The sequence below is a fragment of the Tilletiopsis washingtonensis genome, assembly GCF_003144115.1.
Source record: "Tilletiopsis washingtonensis strain MCA 4186 unplaced genomic scaffold FA09scaffold_6, whole genome shotgun sequence".
Classification (NCBI taxonomy): Eukaryota; Fungi; Basidiomycota; class Exobasidiomycetes; order Entylomatales; genus Tilletiopsis; species Tilletiopsis washingtonensis.
Genome location: NW_020312003.1, coordinates 463899 through 482883, shown reverse-complemented (window position 1 = coordinate 482883; position 18985 = coordinate 463899). Strand labels below are relative to the sequence as shown.

General features: G+C 69.6%; 7 protein-coding genes across 7 annotated transcripts; 5 read left to right on the top strand and 2 right to left on the bottom strand.

The window, feature by feature from the left end:
- Positions 1-1583, top strand: FA09DRAFT_230308 (hypothetical protein; the record flags this gene model as incomplete). The annotated part of the gene is made up of 1 exon (XM_025739590.1): positions 1-1583. A coding segment is annotated over one exon (1368 nt), but the record flags the coding sequence as incomplete, so codon positions are not given.
- Positions 1417-2493, bottom strand: FA09DRAFT_337547 (TPR-like protein; the record flags this gene model as incomplete). The annotated part of the gene is made up of 5 exons (XM_025744005.1): positions 1417-1590; positions 1663-1721; positions 1781-1848; positions 1913-2130; positions 2245-2493. The coding sequence occupies 5 exons, from the start codon at positions 2491-2493 to the stop codon at positions 1417-1419; spliced, it is 768 nt and encodes a 255-aa protein (XP_025599696.1).
- A 652-nt stretch (positions 2494-3145) lies between these two features.
- FA09DRAFT_359446 (hypothetical protein) lies at positions 3146-6495 on the top strand. Its single transcript, XM_025745113.1, has 2 exons — positions 3146-3423; positions 4019-6495. Exons 1-2 carry the CDS (start codon positions 3331-3333, stop codon positions 6092-6094), a joined length of 2169 nt encoding a protein of 722 aa, XP_025599695.1. The 5' UTR covers positions 3146-3330; the 3' UTR covers positions 6095-6495.
- Positions 6496-6776: 281 nt separating this feature from the next.
- On the top strand, positions 6777-9815 carry FA09DRAFT_306202 (putative heat shock protein HSP104). Its single transcript, XM_025740525.1, has one exon. It carries the CDS (start codon positions 6849-6851, stop codon positions 9594-9596), a length of 2748 nt encoding a protein of 915 aa, XP_025599694.1. The 5' UTR covers positions 6777-6848; the 3' UTR covers positions 9597-9815.
- Positions 9816-11067: 1252 nt separating this feature from the next.
- FA09DRAFT_295647 (MFS general substrate transporter) lies at positions 11068-13156 on the top strand (the record flags this gene model as incomplete). The annotated part of the gene is made up of 5 exons (XM_025740129.1): positions 11068-11319; positions 11399-11793; positions 11847-12311; positions 12366-12425; positions 12481-13156. 5 exons carry the CDS (start codon positions 11068-11070, stop codon positions 13154-13156), a joined length of 1848 nt encoding a protein of 615 aa, XP_025599693.1.
- A 111-nt stretch (positions 13157-13267) lies between these two features.
- Positions 13268-14457, bottom strand: FA09DRAFT_328809 (hypothetical protein). Its single transcript, XM_025741922.1, has 3 exons — positions 13974-14457; positions 13762-13919; positions 13268-13706 (listed from the first exon to the last, which is right to left on the bottom strand). The coding sequence occupies exons 1-3, from the start codon at positions 14134-14136 to the stop codon at positions 13347-13349; spliced, it is 681 nt and encodes a 226-aa protein (XP_025599692.1). The 5' UTR covers positions 14137-14457; the 3' UTR covers positions 13268-13346.
- Positions 14458-14490: 33 nt separating this feature from the next.
- Positions 14491-15643, top strand: FA09DRAFT_230170 (hypothetical protein). The gene has a single exon (XM_025739589.1). It carries the CDS (start codon positions 14642-14644, stop codon positions 15305-15307), a length of 666 nt encoding a protein of 221 aa, XP_025599691.1. The 5' UTR covers positions 14491-14641; the 3' UTR covers positions 15308-15643.
- The last annotated feature ends 3342 nt before the right edge of the window (positions 15644-18985 follow it).

Genomic DNA, 18985 nt, shown 5'->3' with positions numbered 1-18985 from the left:
CCCCCCCTCCTCTCCTTATGCGTGCGGGCAGAGATCTACGAGCGCTTCCTCTTCTCTTCCGGCGCATCAGGCCCACTCGCAGCAACAGCAACAGCAGCAGCTCCTTGCACCTCACCATCTTCCTCCTCTCCCTATCCTCGTCTCTGCTCCTCTCTTCTCGTGCCCTCCAACGCCTACTACCCTCCTCCCCGCAACGGTCTTCGAGCCTGGCACGCGCCCTTCTTGCCCAAGCCACCGCGCGCTCCTTCCTACGTCGTTCAAGCGCCTCAGAAGCGCTTCCTCGCGCCGCTCGGCCCGCTCTCGCCGCAAGAAGCGGCGCGCTGGCGCAAGCGCCTGCTGCGCCACAGACGCCAACAACTGCAGGTGCGCATGCAGGAGAATGCGCAGCGCTGGGAGGAGCGATGCAGGAGGGTGCAGGAGAAGGAAGAGCGCGCGCGCCTGGCGCGCAGGGAGAGGGAACGGAGAGCGCAGGCGGGAGAGGAAGAGGGTGGAGAGGAGGAACAGATGGCCGCAAGTGCAGCGCCGGCGACGACGACGCAAGAGGAGGGCGCATCGGGCAGGTCGGCACGCCAAGGCTCCGCCACGGAGGGCGCATCGGGCAGGTCGGCACGCCAAGGCTCCGCCACGCCGCCTGCCGCCGCGCTCGTCAAGCGTCCGCGAGCGCGGCGCGCCGCACGCATCCAGGACGCTGCCTCGGCGTCGGCGCCCGCTGCTGCGCCTGCTGCTGCTGCTGTTGCTGCGTCTACAGTCGGCCGTGCCGCACAAGCGCCCGAGGCACCGCCGCCAGTGGCCGTGGCCTTCGTGACGAAGCGGCCCGTCGGACGTCCGCGCAAGGATGCGCCGCCGTACATGCCGCCGCCGGCGCCGCCGAAACGGCCACGAGGCCGCCCTCGCAAAGACGCCGCAGCGCCCAGCGGCGAGGCGCCTTCGGCGCTGCCCGCCAACCGGCCGCGAGCTAGAGCAGCGCGCAAGAGCGTCGCGGCAGCGCCATCGCAGCCGCTCTCCGAGCCGCCTGCTGCTGCGCCACGTACGCAGCGAGCCTCGACTCGGGCGCGCACAGAAGCGGCGATCGCAGCCGTCACCATGCCAGCCTCGCCTGCAGCTCAGCCCGCACTACCCGCAGCAGCGGCCGCAAAGCGTCCACGCGGCCGGCCGCGCAAGGACGCCGCGGCTCTGGCGGCCGCCTCGCCTGCGCCTCCGCCGCCGCTTTCGCCGGCCAGACGAACACCTGGCACGGCGCGCCAGGGCGCCGTGCTCGTCGTGTCGCCGCCGCCCGTGCCGCGCCCTCGTGGTCGGCCGCGCCAGAGTGGGCCCGCTGAAGCAGAGGACGAGGGCGCTTCGAGTTCCAAGCGTCGTCGCGTGGCATGAAAAGAGTTTGCCCGTGCAATCGATACCCCCTTTGAACATGCTGCTCTTCTATTGCTTTTCCCTCGCCTCGCCGTCGCCCTTCTGCTCCTGCGCCTTGATCTCCGACTCCAGCGCCTGGCCAATCGTCTTTGCCACGTCGCCGTCTTCCGCCTCGGCCGTCTCGTTGGCCACTTTCGCCGCGAGGATCTTGGCGCCGACATTGCGGATGTTCTGCTCGGCGCGCTGTGCAAAGGGCGTGAGAGCGTGAGTGAGAATGAAGGCGAGTGAGGGGGCAAGAGGGGGGGGGGGGCGCACCCCGATGCCTCCTGCGAGAGAACGCTTGTAGGCGACCATGGCCTCCTCGAGCTGCTCGCCTGGATGAAGCGCGCTAGCGTCAGATGTCAGGCCGCGCCAGTGCACCGCTGCTACGCACAAGCCTCCAGCACGGCGGCCAGGTTGTAAGCGATCTCCGGGTCTTTCGGAGCGAGAGCCTGCGCCTTCCTATCGAACAGCGAGCGCGGGTCAGTTCCTATGCACGCTTCATGCCACCCTCGCCACCACTCACTTGAGGTGCTCAACGGCCAGATCCGGTCGCGCCGGCTTGCTCAGCACGTAGGCACTGGCAATGTTGGTGTGCGCATCGGGCGAGTCGGGCGCCAGCGCCAGCGCCGCCTCCCATGCGCCAATGGCTGCGGACAGGTCGCGGCCGTGGTAGTGCACGACGCCGAGGTTGAAGTGCGCCGAGGAGGAAGGGTGGATGGCGAGGGAGCGCGCGTAGGCTGCCTGTGTGTGTGCGGACAGAGTCGAGGCGAAGTGTCAGCTGCAGCAGAAGTGGACGCTGCTGCTGGCGCTCAAGGGCGGCTCTGCTACACGCGCGGCAGGCACCAGCAGACGCACCTTTGCCTCGTCCATGTCGCCGCGCTCCAGCGCCTCCGTGCCCTGCTCGAGGGCCTTCTGGCTCTCGAGCTCTGCCGGGTCGGCGAGCGAGCTGGTGGGCGTTGTGCTGCTGGCCGCGCGCCGCTGCTGCTGCTGTGCGAAGGCCGGCAATTGCGGCGCACGCAGCGCACGCGGCGCCGGCGATGCGCGCACTGCGCTGGCGAAGCGCGGTGCGGCGCGCGGCAGGAGACGCAGCGAGTGACGCAGCATGGTGGAGGTGATGGTGCGGAGACGTGCGAAGGACCGCGCGAGCGGCTCGGTGGAGGCATGGGGTCCAGCGGCCGAGCGTCACGTGCGAGCTCAGGGAGGGCTCATCACGTGCGTCCCGGGCAAGCACTGTACGCGTCGCGTCGTGCCACTCTACGCGTCGCCGCGACACGCGTTCGCTTGCTCGCATGCGGCGGCCGGGCCGACACAGGCGCTGTGCCTGCGAGCACACGGTTTGATTGTGCGTCGATCTGGCCCGCGGCCGCCGAGCGCTGCAGCCGCGCATGCAGCAAAGCCATCGTGCCTGCGCTGCTGCACCTGGCCTCCAGCGCTGCGCAGACTCCTGCTGGGCCCCTCGGGTCGGAGCTCGCTCGCGCGCAAGCCCCTCGCGGCCTGCACTGCACGCCGCGACGGCTGGCAGGTCCTGTGTGTATGCGGCGCGTGGGCGGCGAGCGGAGAGCGGGCAAGCGAGTGGCCCCGGGCGTATGGGCGGCGTGCGAAGAGGGCATGCGGCGGAGGAGGGGAGGAGGAGGAGCTCGAGGCGAGGCGAGGCGAGATGCAAGCCAACGGCCCGGCCTCGGCGCGGCGGCGCGGCGACGCCTAATTTCGCGCCGTGCCTGCGCCCGCCTTGCTCTCTCACCCCTGCGCCTCGGATCACAGCCATCCGCGTCACCGTCACCCGCGTCCGCGGCTCATCCTCCGTTCCTCCATCACGCTCCCATCCCACGTTGCCGCCGTCACCCCCGCACCACCCTGACCCGCGCACCGCCGCCGCGCGCACCACATCCTCTGCGCCACCGCACCACCCACAGCCCGCACCACGCTCGCTGGCCCCCACGCATGGCCTCGCACCCCGCGCCGCACGCCGCCATGCCCGGCAGCGCGCCGCCGCCGCCGCTGCGCAGCGCAAAGCCGCGCTTCGAGATTGAGCAGGTGAGTGCGCGGCCCGCGCGGAGAGGTGCAGTGGATGGCGCTGCCTCAGCCAGGCAAGGCCTGCTGCGTGCGCTCGCTCGTCGTCGGCGGCACTGGGCGCTGCAGGCTGCGGGCGCCGCTGTCGTCGGTAGCGCGCGCACACGCTGCCCGGCAAGCAGTGGCACCACCTGTGCGCTGCAGTCTCTAGCAAGGCTGCGGCGAGGATTGATGCCGTCGGATGCAGAACGCAAGGCCAGGCTACACCACCTGCGATGCACTGCTCGCCGTCGTTGGGCGGTGCGGGCGCCAGGTGCGCTGTCAGCGAGGGCGGCCCATCAAGGCGCCAAATGACGTGCGCCCGGCTCTGGGCGCCTGGCAGGCTTCTGCTGGCGCAGCAGGTGGCCATTTGGGCGTCGTTGCCAGCGCGCGACGTGCTGCCTCGGATCCGCACAAGGAGGTGACGCCGGTGCGGCGCCGCTCCACTTGGCCGGCGCCACCGCCGCGCGCCGATCCCTTGTTCCCGATTCTGGGGACGCGACGCGCGCCTCCCTCGACGCGCGCCTCTTTGTTGTTCTCGCCTCGCTCTCACGCTAACCCTTCCCTTGTCCTCGTCCAGGCCGCCCATGCCCTGCGCGCTCGCCTCACGCTGGCCCGCGCCCAGGCCACGCACGGCTGGTCGCCGCACGAGCCCGACACGGCGCTGCCCTCGTCGCAGCACTCGGCCACCTCCAGCTCGTCGGCCGACTCTGTCGACACCGTCCTCACCGCCGTCAGCTCGGGCGTCATGGACGACGGCCTTGGCCTCGGCCTCAAGGTCAGCGACGCGGCGCTGCCGCGTGCGCTCCACTCGAGTGCGCCGTCGCCTGCGCGGCCCGCCCTCGTCGAGCCGGCGCATCCGGGCCTCGGCCGGCTCAACAGCTCGTCGCCGTCGCCGTCGAATGCTGCCTTCAGCACGCCGTCGCGCTCGTCGGGCCAGGAGCCGAACCTCTACGCTCTCGTCTTTGGCGAGTGCGGCCTGCCGACGCCGCCGGAGAGCGCCCGTCGCAGCAAGCAGGGCGGCGAGCGCCAGCAAGCAGACCCCACCACGCCGACACGCCCCGCGCGCGTCGCCTCGTCGATGACGCTCTACACGCTGGCCTCGTCGCCGCAGCTCGGCTCCAGTGCTCGGCTCGGCGGATCTGGCAGGCTCGGGCCGCACTGGGACCCGCACAACGACCCAGCACCGCCGCACGGCCGCACGCGCACGCCCAGCGTGCCGCACAGCCCGGCGCACGGCCGCCAGCGCACCATCACCGGCGGCACGCTGGCCAACGGCCACGCTGCCACTCCGCTTGCGCACGGTCTAGGCCTCGCTCGCGGCGCGCCTGGCGCTCGGCCCGTGGTGCCTCCGTCGCTGGTGGCACATGCGAGGTCTGCGTCGAGCACGCCTCAGATGCGTCGCGCCTCGCTGGTGGATACTGCCGAGCAGCGCGAGACGGACCGCCAGGCTGCCAGGCTCCTGGCTGCTGCGCACTCGCACAAGTCGCCTGCGCTACACACGCCGCCCCGTGCCGCAAACGGCGGTGGTGCGACGACCCGTGCCAACGGCACCTTTGCCGATCCCAACAGCATCACCCCACGCCGCGCACGCAACTCCAATGCCGGCCTGCCAGACTCTGCGACCCAGATGCGCGCGCGTGTCGCGACGACGGAGGACTTCGTCTCGCGCCTCACCTACGACGAGAGTGAAGCGGCGCAGGTCTTGTCCTCTCTGCACTCGTCGCCCAGTCCGCAGCTGGCCAGCCACTCGCGCTTCGCCGGTGCCACGCCGAGCCTCTCGAGCGGCGACTCGCGGCGCGGCAGTCTGGCGGCGCCCCGCCCCAGCACTGCACGCACGCTGTTCGAGGACGAGCTCGGCAAGGCGCCGGCCAGCGGCCTTGCGATGCACGGTCTTGGTCTGGCGCCTCCTGCTGACGTCGACGAGAAGCACGGCTCGCCGCTGCGCCGCGGCACCCTCTTCCCGCCGAGTCTGGAGGGCGAGGCGGCCAAGCTGCGTCTAGTGGACGGCCGCTCGCCGCCCATCACGCCGCCGCGCTCCAATCTGCTGCCTTCGCGTGCGCGTCTGGGCAGTTCGGCGAGCTCGCGCGATGCGCCTTCGCTGGATCGCACACTCTCGAGCGACTCTGGCGCCTCCTCTGCGCCCTCGTCGCCCTCGCTGGCCGTGCGTCGGACGCGGGAGCCGACGACACCTCCGCGGCAGATTGCCTCTTCGCCGCCGACGACGCCTCGTGCGCCAGGTCCAAAGGCAGTCGGCTCGTCCAACGCGGCGGAGAATGCGTGGCTGCGTGCCTTTACCAACGTCTCGCCCTCGCCGCAGCCAAAGATGGGCGAGTTCAGTCCGTACCAGCCCCACACGCCGGCGTTCGGCGAGCAGGCGCACAAGCGCGCCGTCGACAGCGACGACGACGAGGACAGCGCCGACGCCTGGCCCGGCCAGCTGCGGCCCGTCGCCACGCCCGAGCAGCTGCGCACGCCGACGCGCCGCTCCAGCGCCCGCTTTGCCGGCCTGCCGCCGACGCCCGACCTGCGCGAGCTCACCGCCAGCCCCATGACGCCGCACGGCCGTCTTTCGCGGCCGGCGCCGCACCACGACGACGGCGAGGTGCCTGCGCGCAAGCGCCAGCGCACCTTCAGCCGCAACAAGGCGCTCTGAACATGCCTCTGCCCATCGTTCTCTTCCTTCCGCCTCCATACCCGACGCTTCCTCCTTACCCTCCTGGTCCTCAAGCCGCGCCTGCAAGTGCAGGTCGACCGGCTCTCGTCACCGCTGCTCCTTCTCGACCCTCTTTCGCCCGTCTCTGGGCCTAACGAGATTTCCTGCGCCTCCTCGACTCCCAGCCTCTCCTGCCTCTGGTGGCGCCTCCTCGCAGCCGTGCTGTGCGGGCCCACCCAGCCGTGCCTCTCTCGCCTCCCTCTATATATCCATCACCTCGTCACCTCGGCTCCGCTTCTGCCTCGCCTCCTGCTGTGTCTATCCTGCTCTGTCTCCTGCTGTGCACGCGCGGCGTCCCTCGATGCCGCCGCTGAGCGCCTATGTATTGATGTTTATTGTCCAGAGGTGCGGCTGTCTGTGTGCTGCGCTTCGAAGTAGGAGAGGGTGGAGGGTCGTGCAGAGCCGGCAGCACGTGACGCGGGCAGCATGGCGGAGCAGAGGCGGCGGCGCGCGCGGCGCTCTGGAAGGCTGGCGGCGTGCCTTCGAGCAGCTTCGCGGCGCGCCCAGGCGCGTCGAGCCTGTTCCCACGCTCCCGAGCGCCCGCAAGTGGAGCAGCGCGTGCGGCTATATGAGCAGGCCAGGGTCTGCGCCTCGCCCCTCTCCGCTCGCCTCTCATCCACCACGTCTGCCCACCGCACACTCCACGCACTGAGACACACGCACACCTCCCACACGCGCACCCCCTCTCGCGCCCATGGAGTTCACGGACCGCGCCCAGGCCGCCGTCTCGTCGGCGCTGCAGCACGCGCGCGACCTGCAGCATGCGCAGCTGCAGCCCGCCCACCTCGCCCTCACGCTCCTCAACGACGGCAGCGCCGATGCTGCGCCCTCCACCTCACGCCCCGGCACGCCGAGCAGCGCGCGCGTCGGCGCCAGCCTCTTCCGCAGCGTGCTCGGCAAGGTCGGCGTCGATGCCGAAAAGGTCGAGCTCGGCCTGCGCACCGCTCTGCGCAAGATTCCGCAGCAGAACCCGCCGCCGGACGAGGTAGGCCTCGCCAACACGCTCACCAAGGTCTTCAAGGCCGCCGACGAGCTCAAGAAGCAGCAGCACGACTCGTACATCGCCAACGACCACATTCTGCTTGCACTGCTCGGCGACTCGGGCATCCTCAACATCCTCAAGGAGGCCGGCCTGCCGAATGAGGCTGTCCTCAAGACGGCGATTCTCGCCTCGCGCGGCGGCCGCCACGTCGACAGCAAGGCGTCCGACGAGCTCGACGATGCCATCTCCAAGTACACCGTCGACCTCACGGCCCTCGCCGCCAGCGGCAAGATCGACAATGTCATCGGCCGCGACCAGACGATCCGCCGCGTCATCCGTGTGCTGAGCCAGCGCCGCAAGGCCAATGCCGTGCTCGTCGGCCCCGCCGGTGTCGGCAAGACGGCCATCGCCGAGGGTCTCGCGCAGCGCGTCGTCGACGGTGATGTGCCGCCATCTCTCAAGGGCCGCGTGCTCTCGCTCGACCTCGCTGCGCTGCTCGCCGGCGCAAAGTTCAAGGGCGAGCACGAGGAGCGCGTCAAGAGCCTGCTGACTGCGCTCGAGAAGCTCGCCGACTCTGACCAGCCCGTCATTCTCTTCATCGACGAGGTGCACCTGCTGATGGCCGGCAAGGACTCTGGCGGCGGCATCGACGGCGGCAACTTGATGAAGCCGGCGCTTGCTCGCGGCAAGCTGCGCGTCATTGCCGCTACCACGCCGACAGAGTACCGCCAGACGATCGAAAAGGACGCTGCCCTCGAGCGCCGCTTCCAGCGCATCGACGTCGACGAGCCGACTGCCGAAGAGACGCTGGCGATCTTGCGCGGCGTTCGCGACCGCTACGAAAACCACCACGGCCTGCGCATCCTCGACTCGGCGCTGGTGTCCGCCACAACACTTGCTCGCCGCTACCTCTCGGCGCGCAGATGCCCCGACAGCGCGCTCGACCTCATCGATGAGGCATGCGCCGACGTCAAGGTCACGCGCGAGACGGTGCCGTCCGAGATCGACGAGCTTCAGCGCCGCCGCGTGCGCCTCGAGGTGGCACTAGCAGCCCTCTCTCGCGAGAAGGACGAGGAGTCCAAGACGTCGCTCGCTGCCACGCAGCAGGAGCTGGCCAAGCTCGACGACGAGCTCGGCCCGATGCTCGCTGCCCACGAGGCGAAGCGCGCCCAGGCTGACGCGCTCGCAAACGCCCGCCGGCGCCTCGACGAGCTGCGCAACAAGGCCGACCGCGCCGAGCGCAACATGGACTACTCGACTGCGTCCGACCTGCGCTTCGGCGCCATCCCCGACATCGAGGCGCGCATCGTCAAGCTCGAGGAGGAGGAGCGCAAGAAGATCGAGCGCGGCGAGAGCGACCAGGTCGCCGTGGGCCCGGAGAACATTGCCGCCGTTGTGGCGCGCATGACGGGCATTCCGGTCACGACGATGCTGACGAGCGAGAAGGAGAAGATCCTCAAGCTGCCGCGCCTGCTCAGCCGCTCCGTCATCGGCCAGCCGGAGGCGACCAACGCCATTGCCAACGCCATCCAGCTGCAGCGCGCCGGCCTCGCCAACCCCAACCAGCCCGCCTCCTTCCTCTTCGCCGGCCCGTCCGGCGCGGGCAAGACGCTCTGCGCCAAGACGCTTGCAAAGATCCTCTTCAACGACGAGGATGCGCTGCTGCGTATCGACGCGAGCGAGTACAGCGAGCAGCACTCGGTGTCTCGCCTCTTTGGCGCGCCGCCCGGCTACATCGGCTTCGAGCAGGGCGGAGCGCTCGAGCCGGTGCGCCGCAAGCCGTACACAGTCGTGCTCGTCGACGAGGTCGAGAAGGCAAGCAAGCCCTTTATCCTCAGCTGGCTCGCCATCCTCGACGACGGACGCGCGACGGACTCGCAGGGCCGCGTCATCGACTTCCGCAACGCCGTCATCATCTTCACGAGCAACCTCGGCTCGGCCTTCATCAACGACGCCGCCGAGGAGGGCCCGCTCTCGCCCGAGACGCGCAAGCTCGTCGACGGCGCACTCGCCGCTTCGCTGGCGCCTGAGTTCCGCAACCGCCTCTCGGCCACCGTCATCTTCCGCTCGCTGTCGCGCAAGGACCTGCGCGGCATCGTCGACCTGCGGCTGGCGGAGATCGCTGCGCGCCTCAAGCAGAATGGCCGGCGCATCCGCATCGAGCTCACGCCGGAGGCCAAGGACTACCTCGCTGCCACGGGCTGGACGCCGGCGATGGGCGCGCGTCCGCTGGGCCGCGTGATTGCCAACAACATCCTCTCGCCGCTCTCGCGCCTGCTGCTCAGCGGCCAGGTGCTCGACAAGGAGACGGTGCGCGTCACGCTCGACGGCACGACGCACGCCCTCGTCGTGCACCCCAACCACGCCGCGCCGGAGAAGATGGACACCGACGACGAGTCGGACCTCGACGACGACGACGAGATGGACGACTGCTTCATCGAGGCTGATCCGCTTGACTAAGACCCGACGCGGCGTCTGCCATGCGCCACTACTGCTCTTGCCCTGCTTTCTCCTGCATCTGCACCTGTCACCCACCCACGCATCTCGCCTGCCGTCAAACGGCGGCGCCACATACCGCTCTTCATCCAGCCATGTCCCCGCTAGTCACCGCACGTCTCATCTCTCTCTGTCATGTATGATCCAGAATCCGTCTCTGTAAAGAATCTGATGTCTTTGCCTCGACCCCTCGCCTGTCCCGCTGTGTGGCCGCCGCGGCATGTGTGAAAAGTTCGAGCGAGCTTGCCCCTGGACCCGCGACGCCACAAGCGTGAAGAGGGAACGCCAAGGCAGGGACCGAAGCCGCAGTGCCGAAGGCTACCTGGCAGGTGCGGCGATCCCTGCTGCTCGGTGCTGCCGCGGCTGCAGCTGCTGCACGCCGGCGTCGTCGGAGCCGGCGCCGACGGCGGATCTACAGCTACTCGCCGTTGTCAGATGGGAGCAGAGTGGTGCAGCCACAGGATGCTGCCGCTGCGCGTGCTGGCATGGCAAAGCCATCAGATGTCAAGACGCGCAGCACGGGAAGCAGCCAGACACCGACGGCTCGGCGCGGCGAGCCGTGCGTGCCCGATGCGTCTGCATCTGCTGCGCATCACGGCTGCTGCAGCTCCACGGCATGTGGTCGGCGGCGGTCGGGCTGCATGCTGAGGGTGCTGCCAGCGTGCTGCTCGCTTCTTCTTGCTGCGTGTGCCCTCGCCGAGGTCGCTCGGCATGCCGGGAGTGTGACTGCGAGGCGCCGTGGCTGCTCGAGAGAGGTCGACGTTGCTTTTGCGTGATCCACGCGCCGCCCATGCCAAGCGCCGGAGCGGACCCGCGGCGCTTCTGCACACACTGCTCCCGCGCCGCTGATCACGCATCTGATAACCAGGATCGCAGACGCGAGGCTTGCGGCCGGAAGCGGGCACCTGGCCAGTCACTGTGCGCGCGACCGCGGCTCGCGAAAATTTAGCGGCTGCGGCGGAAATGAAGAAGCCGCCCCTCGCCGCTGCTCTGGCGCCCCTGCTGCGCTGCATCTGCGCTGCCCGTGCGCAGAAAAAGTTCATCTCTCGGCGCGCGCTGGACGAGGTCGCACGAGGTGGGCGCGGCTGCCGTGCCATGCCATGCGCTCATGTCAGCCCAGCAGCGCGCCAGAGAGCGCCAGCAGCAGACCCACGGTGCGCTGCATTGGCGTGTGCTGCTCGTGCCTGGCCGAGCTGTGGCTTTGCCGCGCAGAGAGAGAGAGAGATGGTGCTGGCATTGAAGCCGAGGAGGTGCCGCGGCCGCGCTGATGGGATGGATGCTGGGAGATGGGCCTGCTGCAGCGCCACGCCACGCCGCGCGCTGCTCCTTCACGCGGCGCATCCGGCGTGCCTGGGCGCTCATATACCGGCAGCAAGCAGCCTGCCGCCCCTTCCCTCACACCACCTCCTCTCCCCAGCCCCTAGCCTCCTCCGCCATGTCGCTCGCCGTGAATGAGCAGCAGCAGGCCGCCGCGCCCGTCGAGGCCGAGCGCCGCCTCTCGCACACGGCGCACTCCGACGACGCCTCGTCGCTCGAGAAGCAGGCCGGCGTGCAGACGGCCGAGGCGGTGAGCCGCATCGCCGGCTGGAAGGTGTACGTCATGTGGGTCGGCATCTTCCTCGTCTCCTACGTCAACGGCCTCGACAACAACACCATGTACGCCTACACGCAGGCCGCCGCGAGCGAGGTGAGTGGGTGTGGTGAAGCATGGCATCTGCCGCCGCAGCACCGCTCCTCTGTCTGCCGTGCTCACACGCGCCGCACAGTTCAACTCCTACCAGCTCTACACGGCGCTGCAGACGATGCAGATCGTCATCATCGCCACGGGCAAGTTTCCCATCGCCAAGTTCTCCGACATCTTCGGCCGCGCCGAGGGCTACATGCTCGCCCTCTTCCTCTACGTGCTCGGCTTCATCATCGTCGCCGCGTCGCACGGCTTTGCCACGCTCATGGCCGGCGTCGTCTTCTACGCCTTCGGCTCGACGGGCGTGCAGATCATGAACCAGACGCTCCTCGCCGACACGGTCACGACGCAGTGGCGCGGCTTTGCCATCGGCATCGTGTCGCTGCCGTACGTCATCAACTTTGCCGTCGCGCCGCGCATTGTCAACCAGCTGGCGCCGTTTGCCAACCCCGTGCACTGGCGCTGGGGTCCGGGCTCGTGAGTGTCTCGTGCTGCGACTCTTGTGCGCTGTGCTGACGCCAGAGCTGCAGCTTCGCCATCGTCGTGCCCGTCGCCTGCGCGCCCGTCATCCTGGCGCTCTACCTGACGCAGCGCAAGGCCAAGCGCGAGGGCCTGGCCAGGCCGCGCCCGTACTTTGCCAAGGGCAGCTACGCCAACAAGTCGGCCGGCCAGAAGGTGGCCTCCGTCTTCTCCGAGCTCGGCCGCGCCGCGCAGGACTTTGACCTGCTCGGCCTCTTCATCCTCGCCGCCTCGTTCGTGCTCGTACTCCTCGCCATCAACCTGGCCGGCCTCGCCAACGACGGCTGGCAGGCGTCGCACATCATCGCCATGCTCGTCGTCGGCGGCAGCCTGCTCATCATCCTCGGCCTCTACGAGTGGCTGCTGGCCCCGCGCCCCGTCATCCGCCGCGAGTTCTTCCTCAACAAGAACGTCTGCCTCGCCGCCTTCTTCATCGGCCTGTTCGACTTCGCTGCCTTCTACCTGGCCTGGGTCCCGTGAGTGGTCTGCGCAAGTCTCGTGCGCGCAGAGGCTCACACCTTGCCATGCAGCGCGTACACCTGGGTGCAGATCACGTTTGACTGGAACAGCTCGGATGCCACGTACTTCTCGTGAGTGTCGCCGGCACACCACCCATCTGCTGCTGCTCACGCCTCCGCTTGCCAGCAACACGCAGAGCCTGTGCCTCGTCGTCTTCGGCATCATGGCCGGCGCCATTGCCGCGGCGACGAAGCGCTTCAAGTGGCTGCTTGTCTTCGGCTGCTGCATCCGCCTGCTGGGACTCGGCCTCATGATCCGCTACCGCGACGCCGCCTCGTCGACGGTGCAGGTCGTCTTCCCGCAGGTGCTGCAGGGCCTCGGCGGCGGCTTCATGGGCATCCTGCTGCAGGTCGGCGCCCAGGTGTCGGTCAAGCACCAGGACGTCGCCATCGTCACGGCCTTCGTCCTGCTCTGGACGGAGATCGGCGGCGCGTGCGGCACGGCCATCCTCGGCTCGCTGCAGAACCACGTGCTGCAGGAGCGCCTCACGCGCTACCTCGCCCCCGTCGGCGCCACGCCGGCGCAGATCTCGGCCGCCTTCATTGCGCCGTCGGGCATCTTTGCCGAGTGGCCGCTCGGCTCGCCGCAGCGTGCGGCCCTCATCCAGGCGTGGGCCGACTACGTGCACATTGCCCTGATCGTCGCCTGCGCGCTCTCGGCCGTGCCCATCGTCGCGGCATGCCTGCTCACCGACTACAAGCTCGGCAACACGCAGAACTGCGTCAGTGACGAGCCGTCGACGGGCTCGGCGCCGATCCGCCAGGACAGCAATGAGGATCTCGACCGCAAGGTCCGCGTCTAGGTTCCGTTGCCGCCTGCACAAAAGCTTCTCCTCTTCCCCTGTCTTGCCCCCTCCGTCTCTCGACGCTTCACCATGTGCATTAGCTGGAAGTAGGGCCTCGTATAACGTCACGCTTGTTTCCACATCGCCGCGCGTCTGAGCAGAGTGAGCAGAAAAGGTGACAGGGTAGTGTGTCTCGGATGTCAGGGGTTCAGACCTCGCGGCCAATCTGGACCTCGGCGTTTGCGACCTCGCCGTCCTCGTCGTCGTCGGGGTGCGCGTCGCTGCTGCGCTCCGTCTTGCGCTCCTTGGCCTCTTGCGGCGCGTTGTCCGGCTCGTAGTCCTCCTCATCCTCGTCCTCGTCGAGGAGCTTCTCGTCGGGGGTGCTGATCTCGGACGTCTCCGCCTCGATTTCGAGGTCGCGACGGGCCGCGCGACGGCGCTGCAGGCTACGGCTGTGTGCGTTGGCGTTGATGCCCTTGACGGAGGAATGCGGCGATGAGGCAGTCACCTTGACCAGGCCGTAGTCCTCCGAGAGGAGCGTCTTGAGCTGCTCATCGCCGCCGGTGATCTAAGAATCGCAGGTGAGCGCACTGTGCGTCGGCAAAGCATCGACCTCGCCTTACCTTGTCGAGCGACACGCCCTGCGAGAGCAGACGGAGGCCCAGGGCGCGCACCCGCTCCAGCTCCTCGGGCGACTGCGAGTTGCGCAGCAGGTGTGCATGGAGCAGGAAGGCCGGCTGCGTGCCGATGGTGCGCTCCTCTCCGTCGAGTTCGGCCACGTCTGCGAAGCGAGCATGAGCAAACGTCCTGATCGACGAAGAGAAGAGACACTTACCTCGCTCGACCTCGACGCTCAGATCAGGCACGCCGGAGTAGTCGGCTGTCTTGGCGTCGGCGTTCAGGGAGCCGAGCTTGGCATCTTGGGCGTTCGGAGCGGCAGCCTGGACAGTGCTTGCTGCGACAGCGACAGCAAGCAACGTGAAGACGGAGAGACGCATGCTGCGGGGTCAGTCGAAAGAGTTTGATGGCGGTGCAGCGCGTGTCGATGAGGGGTGTGTCAGTCGATGATTCGGGGTCGCGTTGGCCGGGATCGTCTCGGTCTGGTCGTCGAGTCTCTGCTTGAGCTTGAGGGTTGATTGAGGCAAGAACCTGGCGTGGAGGTGTGACGTTGGTCTTCTTAAGCGCCTCATGCTTCAAGCAAGGTCGTGCGTGCAGCAAGGGCACGAAGCAGCGCTCGCCCTGTCGCCCATTCGGGCAGGCCAGGACGCTGAAGAGGCAGCCTCGAAGGTCGTGAACATCCAAGCCTGGCGTTCTCAAAGTCCAATGGCAATCGCCGTCGACGCCAGAAGATGCTAGCGGTAGCGAGCAGCTCTGCTACACACTGTGCACTCAGACGTCTGACCGACGGGCGGAGCGACAAAGGCTCGCGAGTGAGATGTCGGCAACGTCGGACGCGTTCTCGTCCGTTGGCGCCGTTGAGGCCAACACCACGACCGCGTGCGCATGGCATGTGCTGCCGAGCGGCCCCATGTGGTCTCGAGCGAGATCCGTGTGCCGGCTGACGGAGCGGCAAGCGGATGCTCCAAAGGTCAAGCCGCCTTGCCGTTCCGGCTGGCAGGTCAGAGACGCTGGGCCAAAGCGACGAGACAGGCAGGTCCCGACGTCGCGAGCGGCCGTGCGGGCTGCTCTGCGCCGCCGCTGGTGGCGCCTGCCGGTGACTTGCGACCAGTTCTGAATATTGCGGTACATCAGAGCCGCTCAGACTCGAGCGCAAGAGCCTCCGACGGCGACGAGAGTCCTCTCGAGATGGCCTCGCGGCGAGGCGGAGTGTCGCGACGCGTGCGTTGCCGCCGAGCCGGAGGCGCGTCGCGCTCGCATGCCTCCGCCGAGCTTGGCGCCGCTCGCCACACCGTTCATGCTCCCCCGCACTCGCCGCGACGGCTCCCCTCCAGCAGCCTGCTGTCGTGTTGTCGTGCCTGTCACAGCACGCGGCGACGTGCGGGGCTCCAGACGGAGAAGCTGCATGAAGCGAGTGGCAAACGCTGGCCTGTCTCGCGCCGCTCGTCCACGCCAGAGGGCGGCGAGCGCGGCATATCCGCCAGACGCGCCCTTGCAGCTGTCCCACGCGAACGGCGAAGGGGAGGTGAGACACCGCAAAGGCGTGTGTGAAGCTCGGAGCCTTGCTCTCCTGCTGGGAGGAGGCGATTACGCCAGCCTCGCGCTGTCTTGCGGGGCTGCAATGGACGGCCCATCAGCGGCGCTGCCAGTCGCCGGCGACGCCGATGTCGGCCACGGCGTCGCGACGACGACGCGCAAGGAGGGGCGGAGCAGGGGTCCCTCTCCCTGTCTTTGCGCGCTCTGCCATTGCTCCGCGTGCGCTCCTCAGCAGCGGTGCCGGACTCCGTGCCCTGCGCGCCCTCGCTGCCGCCTCGAGGAGACTTGTGTCAAGGCGTCATGCGGCGGAGTCAGTCGCAGGACAGCGAACGCGTCTGCTGCCCGTGCTCGCCACGCCGGCACCGACGCGCCGTGCACCGCCACAGCGAGCCTGCGGGCCTTTCTCGTCGTCGCGAGGGATGGGCCACAAACGCTCTTTCTTTCTGCCGCCGGAGCACACGTCGGCGGCATTCTCGATATCGAGCTCGGCGCCGGCGCCGGTGCCGCAGCGCTGCGCCGAGTAAGGATGCGACTCTGCAGGGTCTCCCCGCCGGACGCGGGCCCAGCAAGCCGGGCCTCGAGCATACATACGGCCGGACTGGGCCTCTCCATGCCCGGCTCCGGTGCCTGCAGCTGCATGGCGGCCCCTCCGTCGGCTTCGTGCCTGCGGTGCGCCGCTGCGCCGAGGCGTCGCATCGCGATCGAGCAGGCTCGCCTTTGCTCTCGCGGCCGAGCAGCATGTGGGCGCCAGCCGCTGTGCCTGCCGCTTCGAGCCTTGTGCTGCGGCCGCAATCGCTTCTGCGGCTGGATGCTGAGCATGATGCTCGCGCTGCTCCTGATGCTCTGCTGCTGCTGCTCTGCTGGTCCGCATGCTGAGCGCCGAGGCGCTGGCGCAGCATGTGGCATGCACATGCAGCTCGTCCTTGCTCGCAGAGCGCAGGGACCCCGTCGATCCGGGGGCCAGCGGCGAGCGGGCCCACCGCAGCACAGCTCGGCCGTTCCCGTCCTGCGCTGCGCAGCAGAGGGCTTCGCATGCCGCTCTTCTCTGCAGCATCAGACGCTGAGATGGACAAAGGTGAGGGTACGAGCGGGCACAGCCGGAGGGATGCAGCAGCATGCAGGGTGCAGCGCGGGTGCTGCACTGCCGCGGCGGCCCACGGCGCCCACGCCGAGCGAGCCGCCGCCGTCGAGGCGAGCGCGCCGCGAGCCCGTCGCTGCGCTGCTGCGGGCCGCCACACGCCACGCCCTTTGCTTGTCGCCCTCGCAGCTGACACTCGCCTGCTGCACGAGCTGATGCCGGGCCGCTCCTTAGCGCGGTCTCAGGTGGTGGGAACGAGGCAGGGGGCCGGCGACGTGCGGAGCCGCGGCGCGGCGGAGGCGGCATGCGCCGTGGTTGCGCCGAGCTGCGGCACCTCTCCAGCTCGCCGCGCCGACGCCGTCGAGGCCCGCGTGCTGATCGCTGCCGTCCTCACCTCGCAGCTCGCAGAACGGCAGCGGGGCCTCAGCTGCAGGCAGCCTCCGGCTCGCTCTCCTGCGGCAGCGCGGGGTGACGCCAGCGCGCAGCCGGCATGGCCTCGCCTCGTCCAAGCTGAACGCTGTCAGCATCAGCATGCAGCGTGCGTGCGCTGCGCTAGGCGGCGTGCGGACATCTGCTGCATCTGCTGCGCGCCGGCCGCTGCACCTTAATCGCTCGCGCTGGCGCGATCTTGCCCGGCCCGCTCGCTCGCCGCATCGCTCGCTGAGCGAACGTGACTGTGGGGGCCGCGAGGGTGCGTCTGGCGTGCCGCGGGCGGCGGGCGATGCGACGCGACGCCTCGCGGGCCGCGCCAGGGTCCACGGCGTGCCGTCGCCTGCGGCGGCCTGCTGCTGCGGCGGCTGCGCATGAGAGGGCGGATCAAAAGGTCAGCCCATCGCCCCGATAGAGCCGCGAGAGGGGGCCGGCGGCGGGCCTGCCCGGACGGGCCAGGCTGGAGCTGCACCTCGCCGAGCTCCGCCTGCAGCGCTGCTGCGCCTGAGCTGCACCTCGGAGGCCCCTCTCGCCGCCTCGATGCGCTGCCGCTGCGTTCTGCTGCCGTGCGCTTGGCGGCGAGCCACGCCTTGCTGCTCCGACGCAGCGGAGCGGCGGATGCTCGAGGCCGTCGGGCGCTCTTCGCTGCCTGGTGCTGAGCGGCTGCTGCGGCGCACGGCCGATGCTGCCTCTGCGCTGGACGAGCTCGTGTCGCCTGCTCCACCCGCCAGGGCCTGCACCTGGCATGCGCCATCGCGCTCGCGCTGAGCCTTGTGCTGGCGCTGGTGCGCTCTTCGAGCTTGCTGCCGCAGCGTGCAGCACGCTGGGGCTGACGCCGCCACGGACGGCGAGACGCTGCCTGTCGACGGGCGACGCTGCACGCGGCATGGCGCGCGTGGCGCTCGGCGCGGCGCTTCGTGAGCCCCTGGCCATGCATGCATGACAGCGGCTAAGCGCGGCGGCAGCGGCGTCGAGACGAGGTGCGGCTGCGGTGCCGCTCCGCAGCGGCTGCTGGGCGTGCACCTCTCAGCGGCAGAAGCACGCTCAGAACGGGCGGGCTGCTGCGCTGCTGGGTTGCCTCGCTCGTGCCATGGTGCATGCGGCCCAGGGCGGGCCGGGGCAGGGTGCCGCACGCCGCTCAGCACCTGCCATCTGGGGCCGGCTGCAGCTGGGCGCAGCGGCAGAGGTGTCGCGCCGCCGCCGCTGCCGCGCTCCGCTGCAGGCTGCAACGCGCACTCGCCGGCACCGCGCGGCGCAACGCGCACCCGCACCGCGCCGGCGCGGCCGCCGACCGGCGCCCCTCGCAGCACACCCAAGCCTCCGCACCCGCCTGCCCTGGCGCTGCCCTCGCCCTCGCCCTGACTCGCCCTGGCCACCGCTCACTCCTCCTCCTTCGACCGCTCACTCCCTCTGGCGCTCATCCATTCGCGCCGCACCCGCCTGCGCCGCCCGCTGCGCACCCTGCGGCACGAGACCTCGGCTGGTCGCTTTGTCGCGCACGCGCGTGCCACCTCCGCACCCCCTCCGCCGCCCTCGCCTGGCTCCACCAAGCCCGCACCGCTCCTCGCCACGCCTCTCGCGTCGTCCTCGGCGCCCCGTCCTTGCCGCGCAGTCGCATTCGCCTCTCTGGGCTGCGCAGTCAGGCGCATCTCTTCTCCACGGCGACTCGCCCCTTTAGTGCGCCCGCACCTGCACACAGCCACACCGGGCAGTTGCGCCCGGGCGCGCCGCACTCTGGGCGGGCAGAGAGTGGAGCAAGGGTGCTGCAAATAGCTCCGTGAGTGCTTCGACTGCGCAACGCTGGCTCCGGCGGGTTTGCGAGGAGGAACATAGGAGGCAGCCGCTGGGCGCCGTGGAGAGAGCGGTGCGCGTCGTGCGGGGTAGCGCGGCTCGCGAGGGGGCCTCCGTCTGGACGGCCCTCTTGCGATGGCGGGATCCAGCGAGCCTGCAGCCTCGCTCCGAGCTTCTTTCGCGCCAAGCCTTCAGCACGAGGCAGCTCGAGCAGTCTCTCGTCAGCATGGCCACGTGTCGTTCGAGCCTATCGTGCAGTAGGGGCTACAAGTGGCGGACCGGCGTCCAGACGCGTCATCATCACTCGCAGCATCCAGCCACACGCCCAGAGCAGGATCAGCAGATGTGCTTGCCTGCGAAACGGGACAGGTGCCGGCCGGCGCGGTGAAAAGACC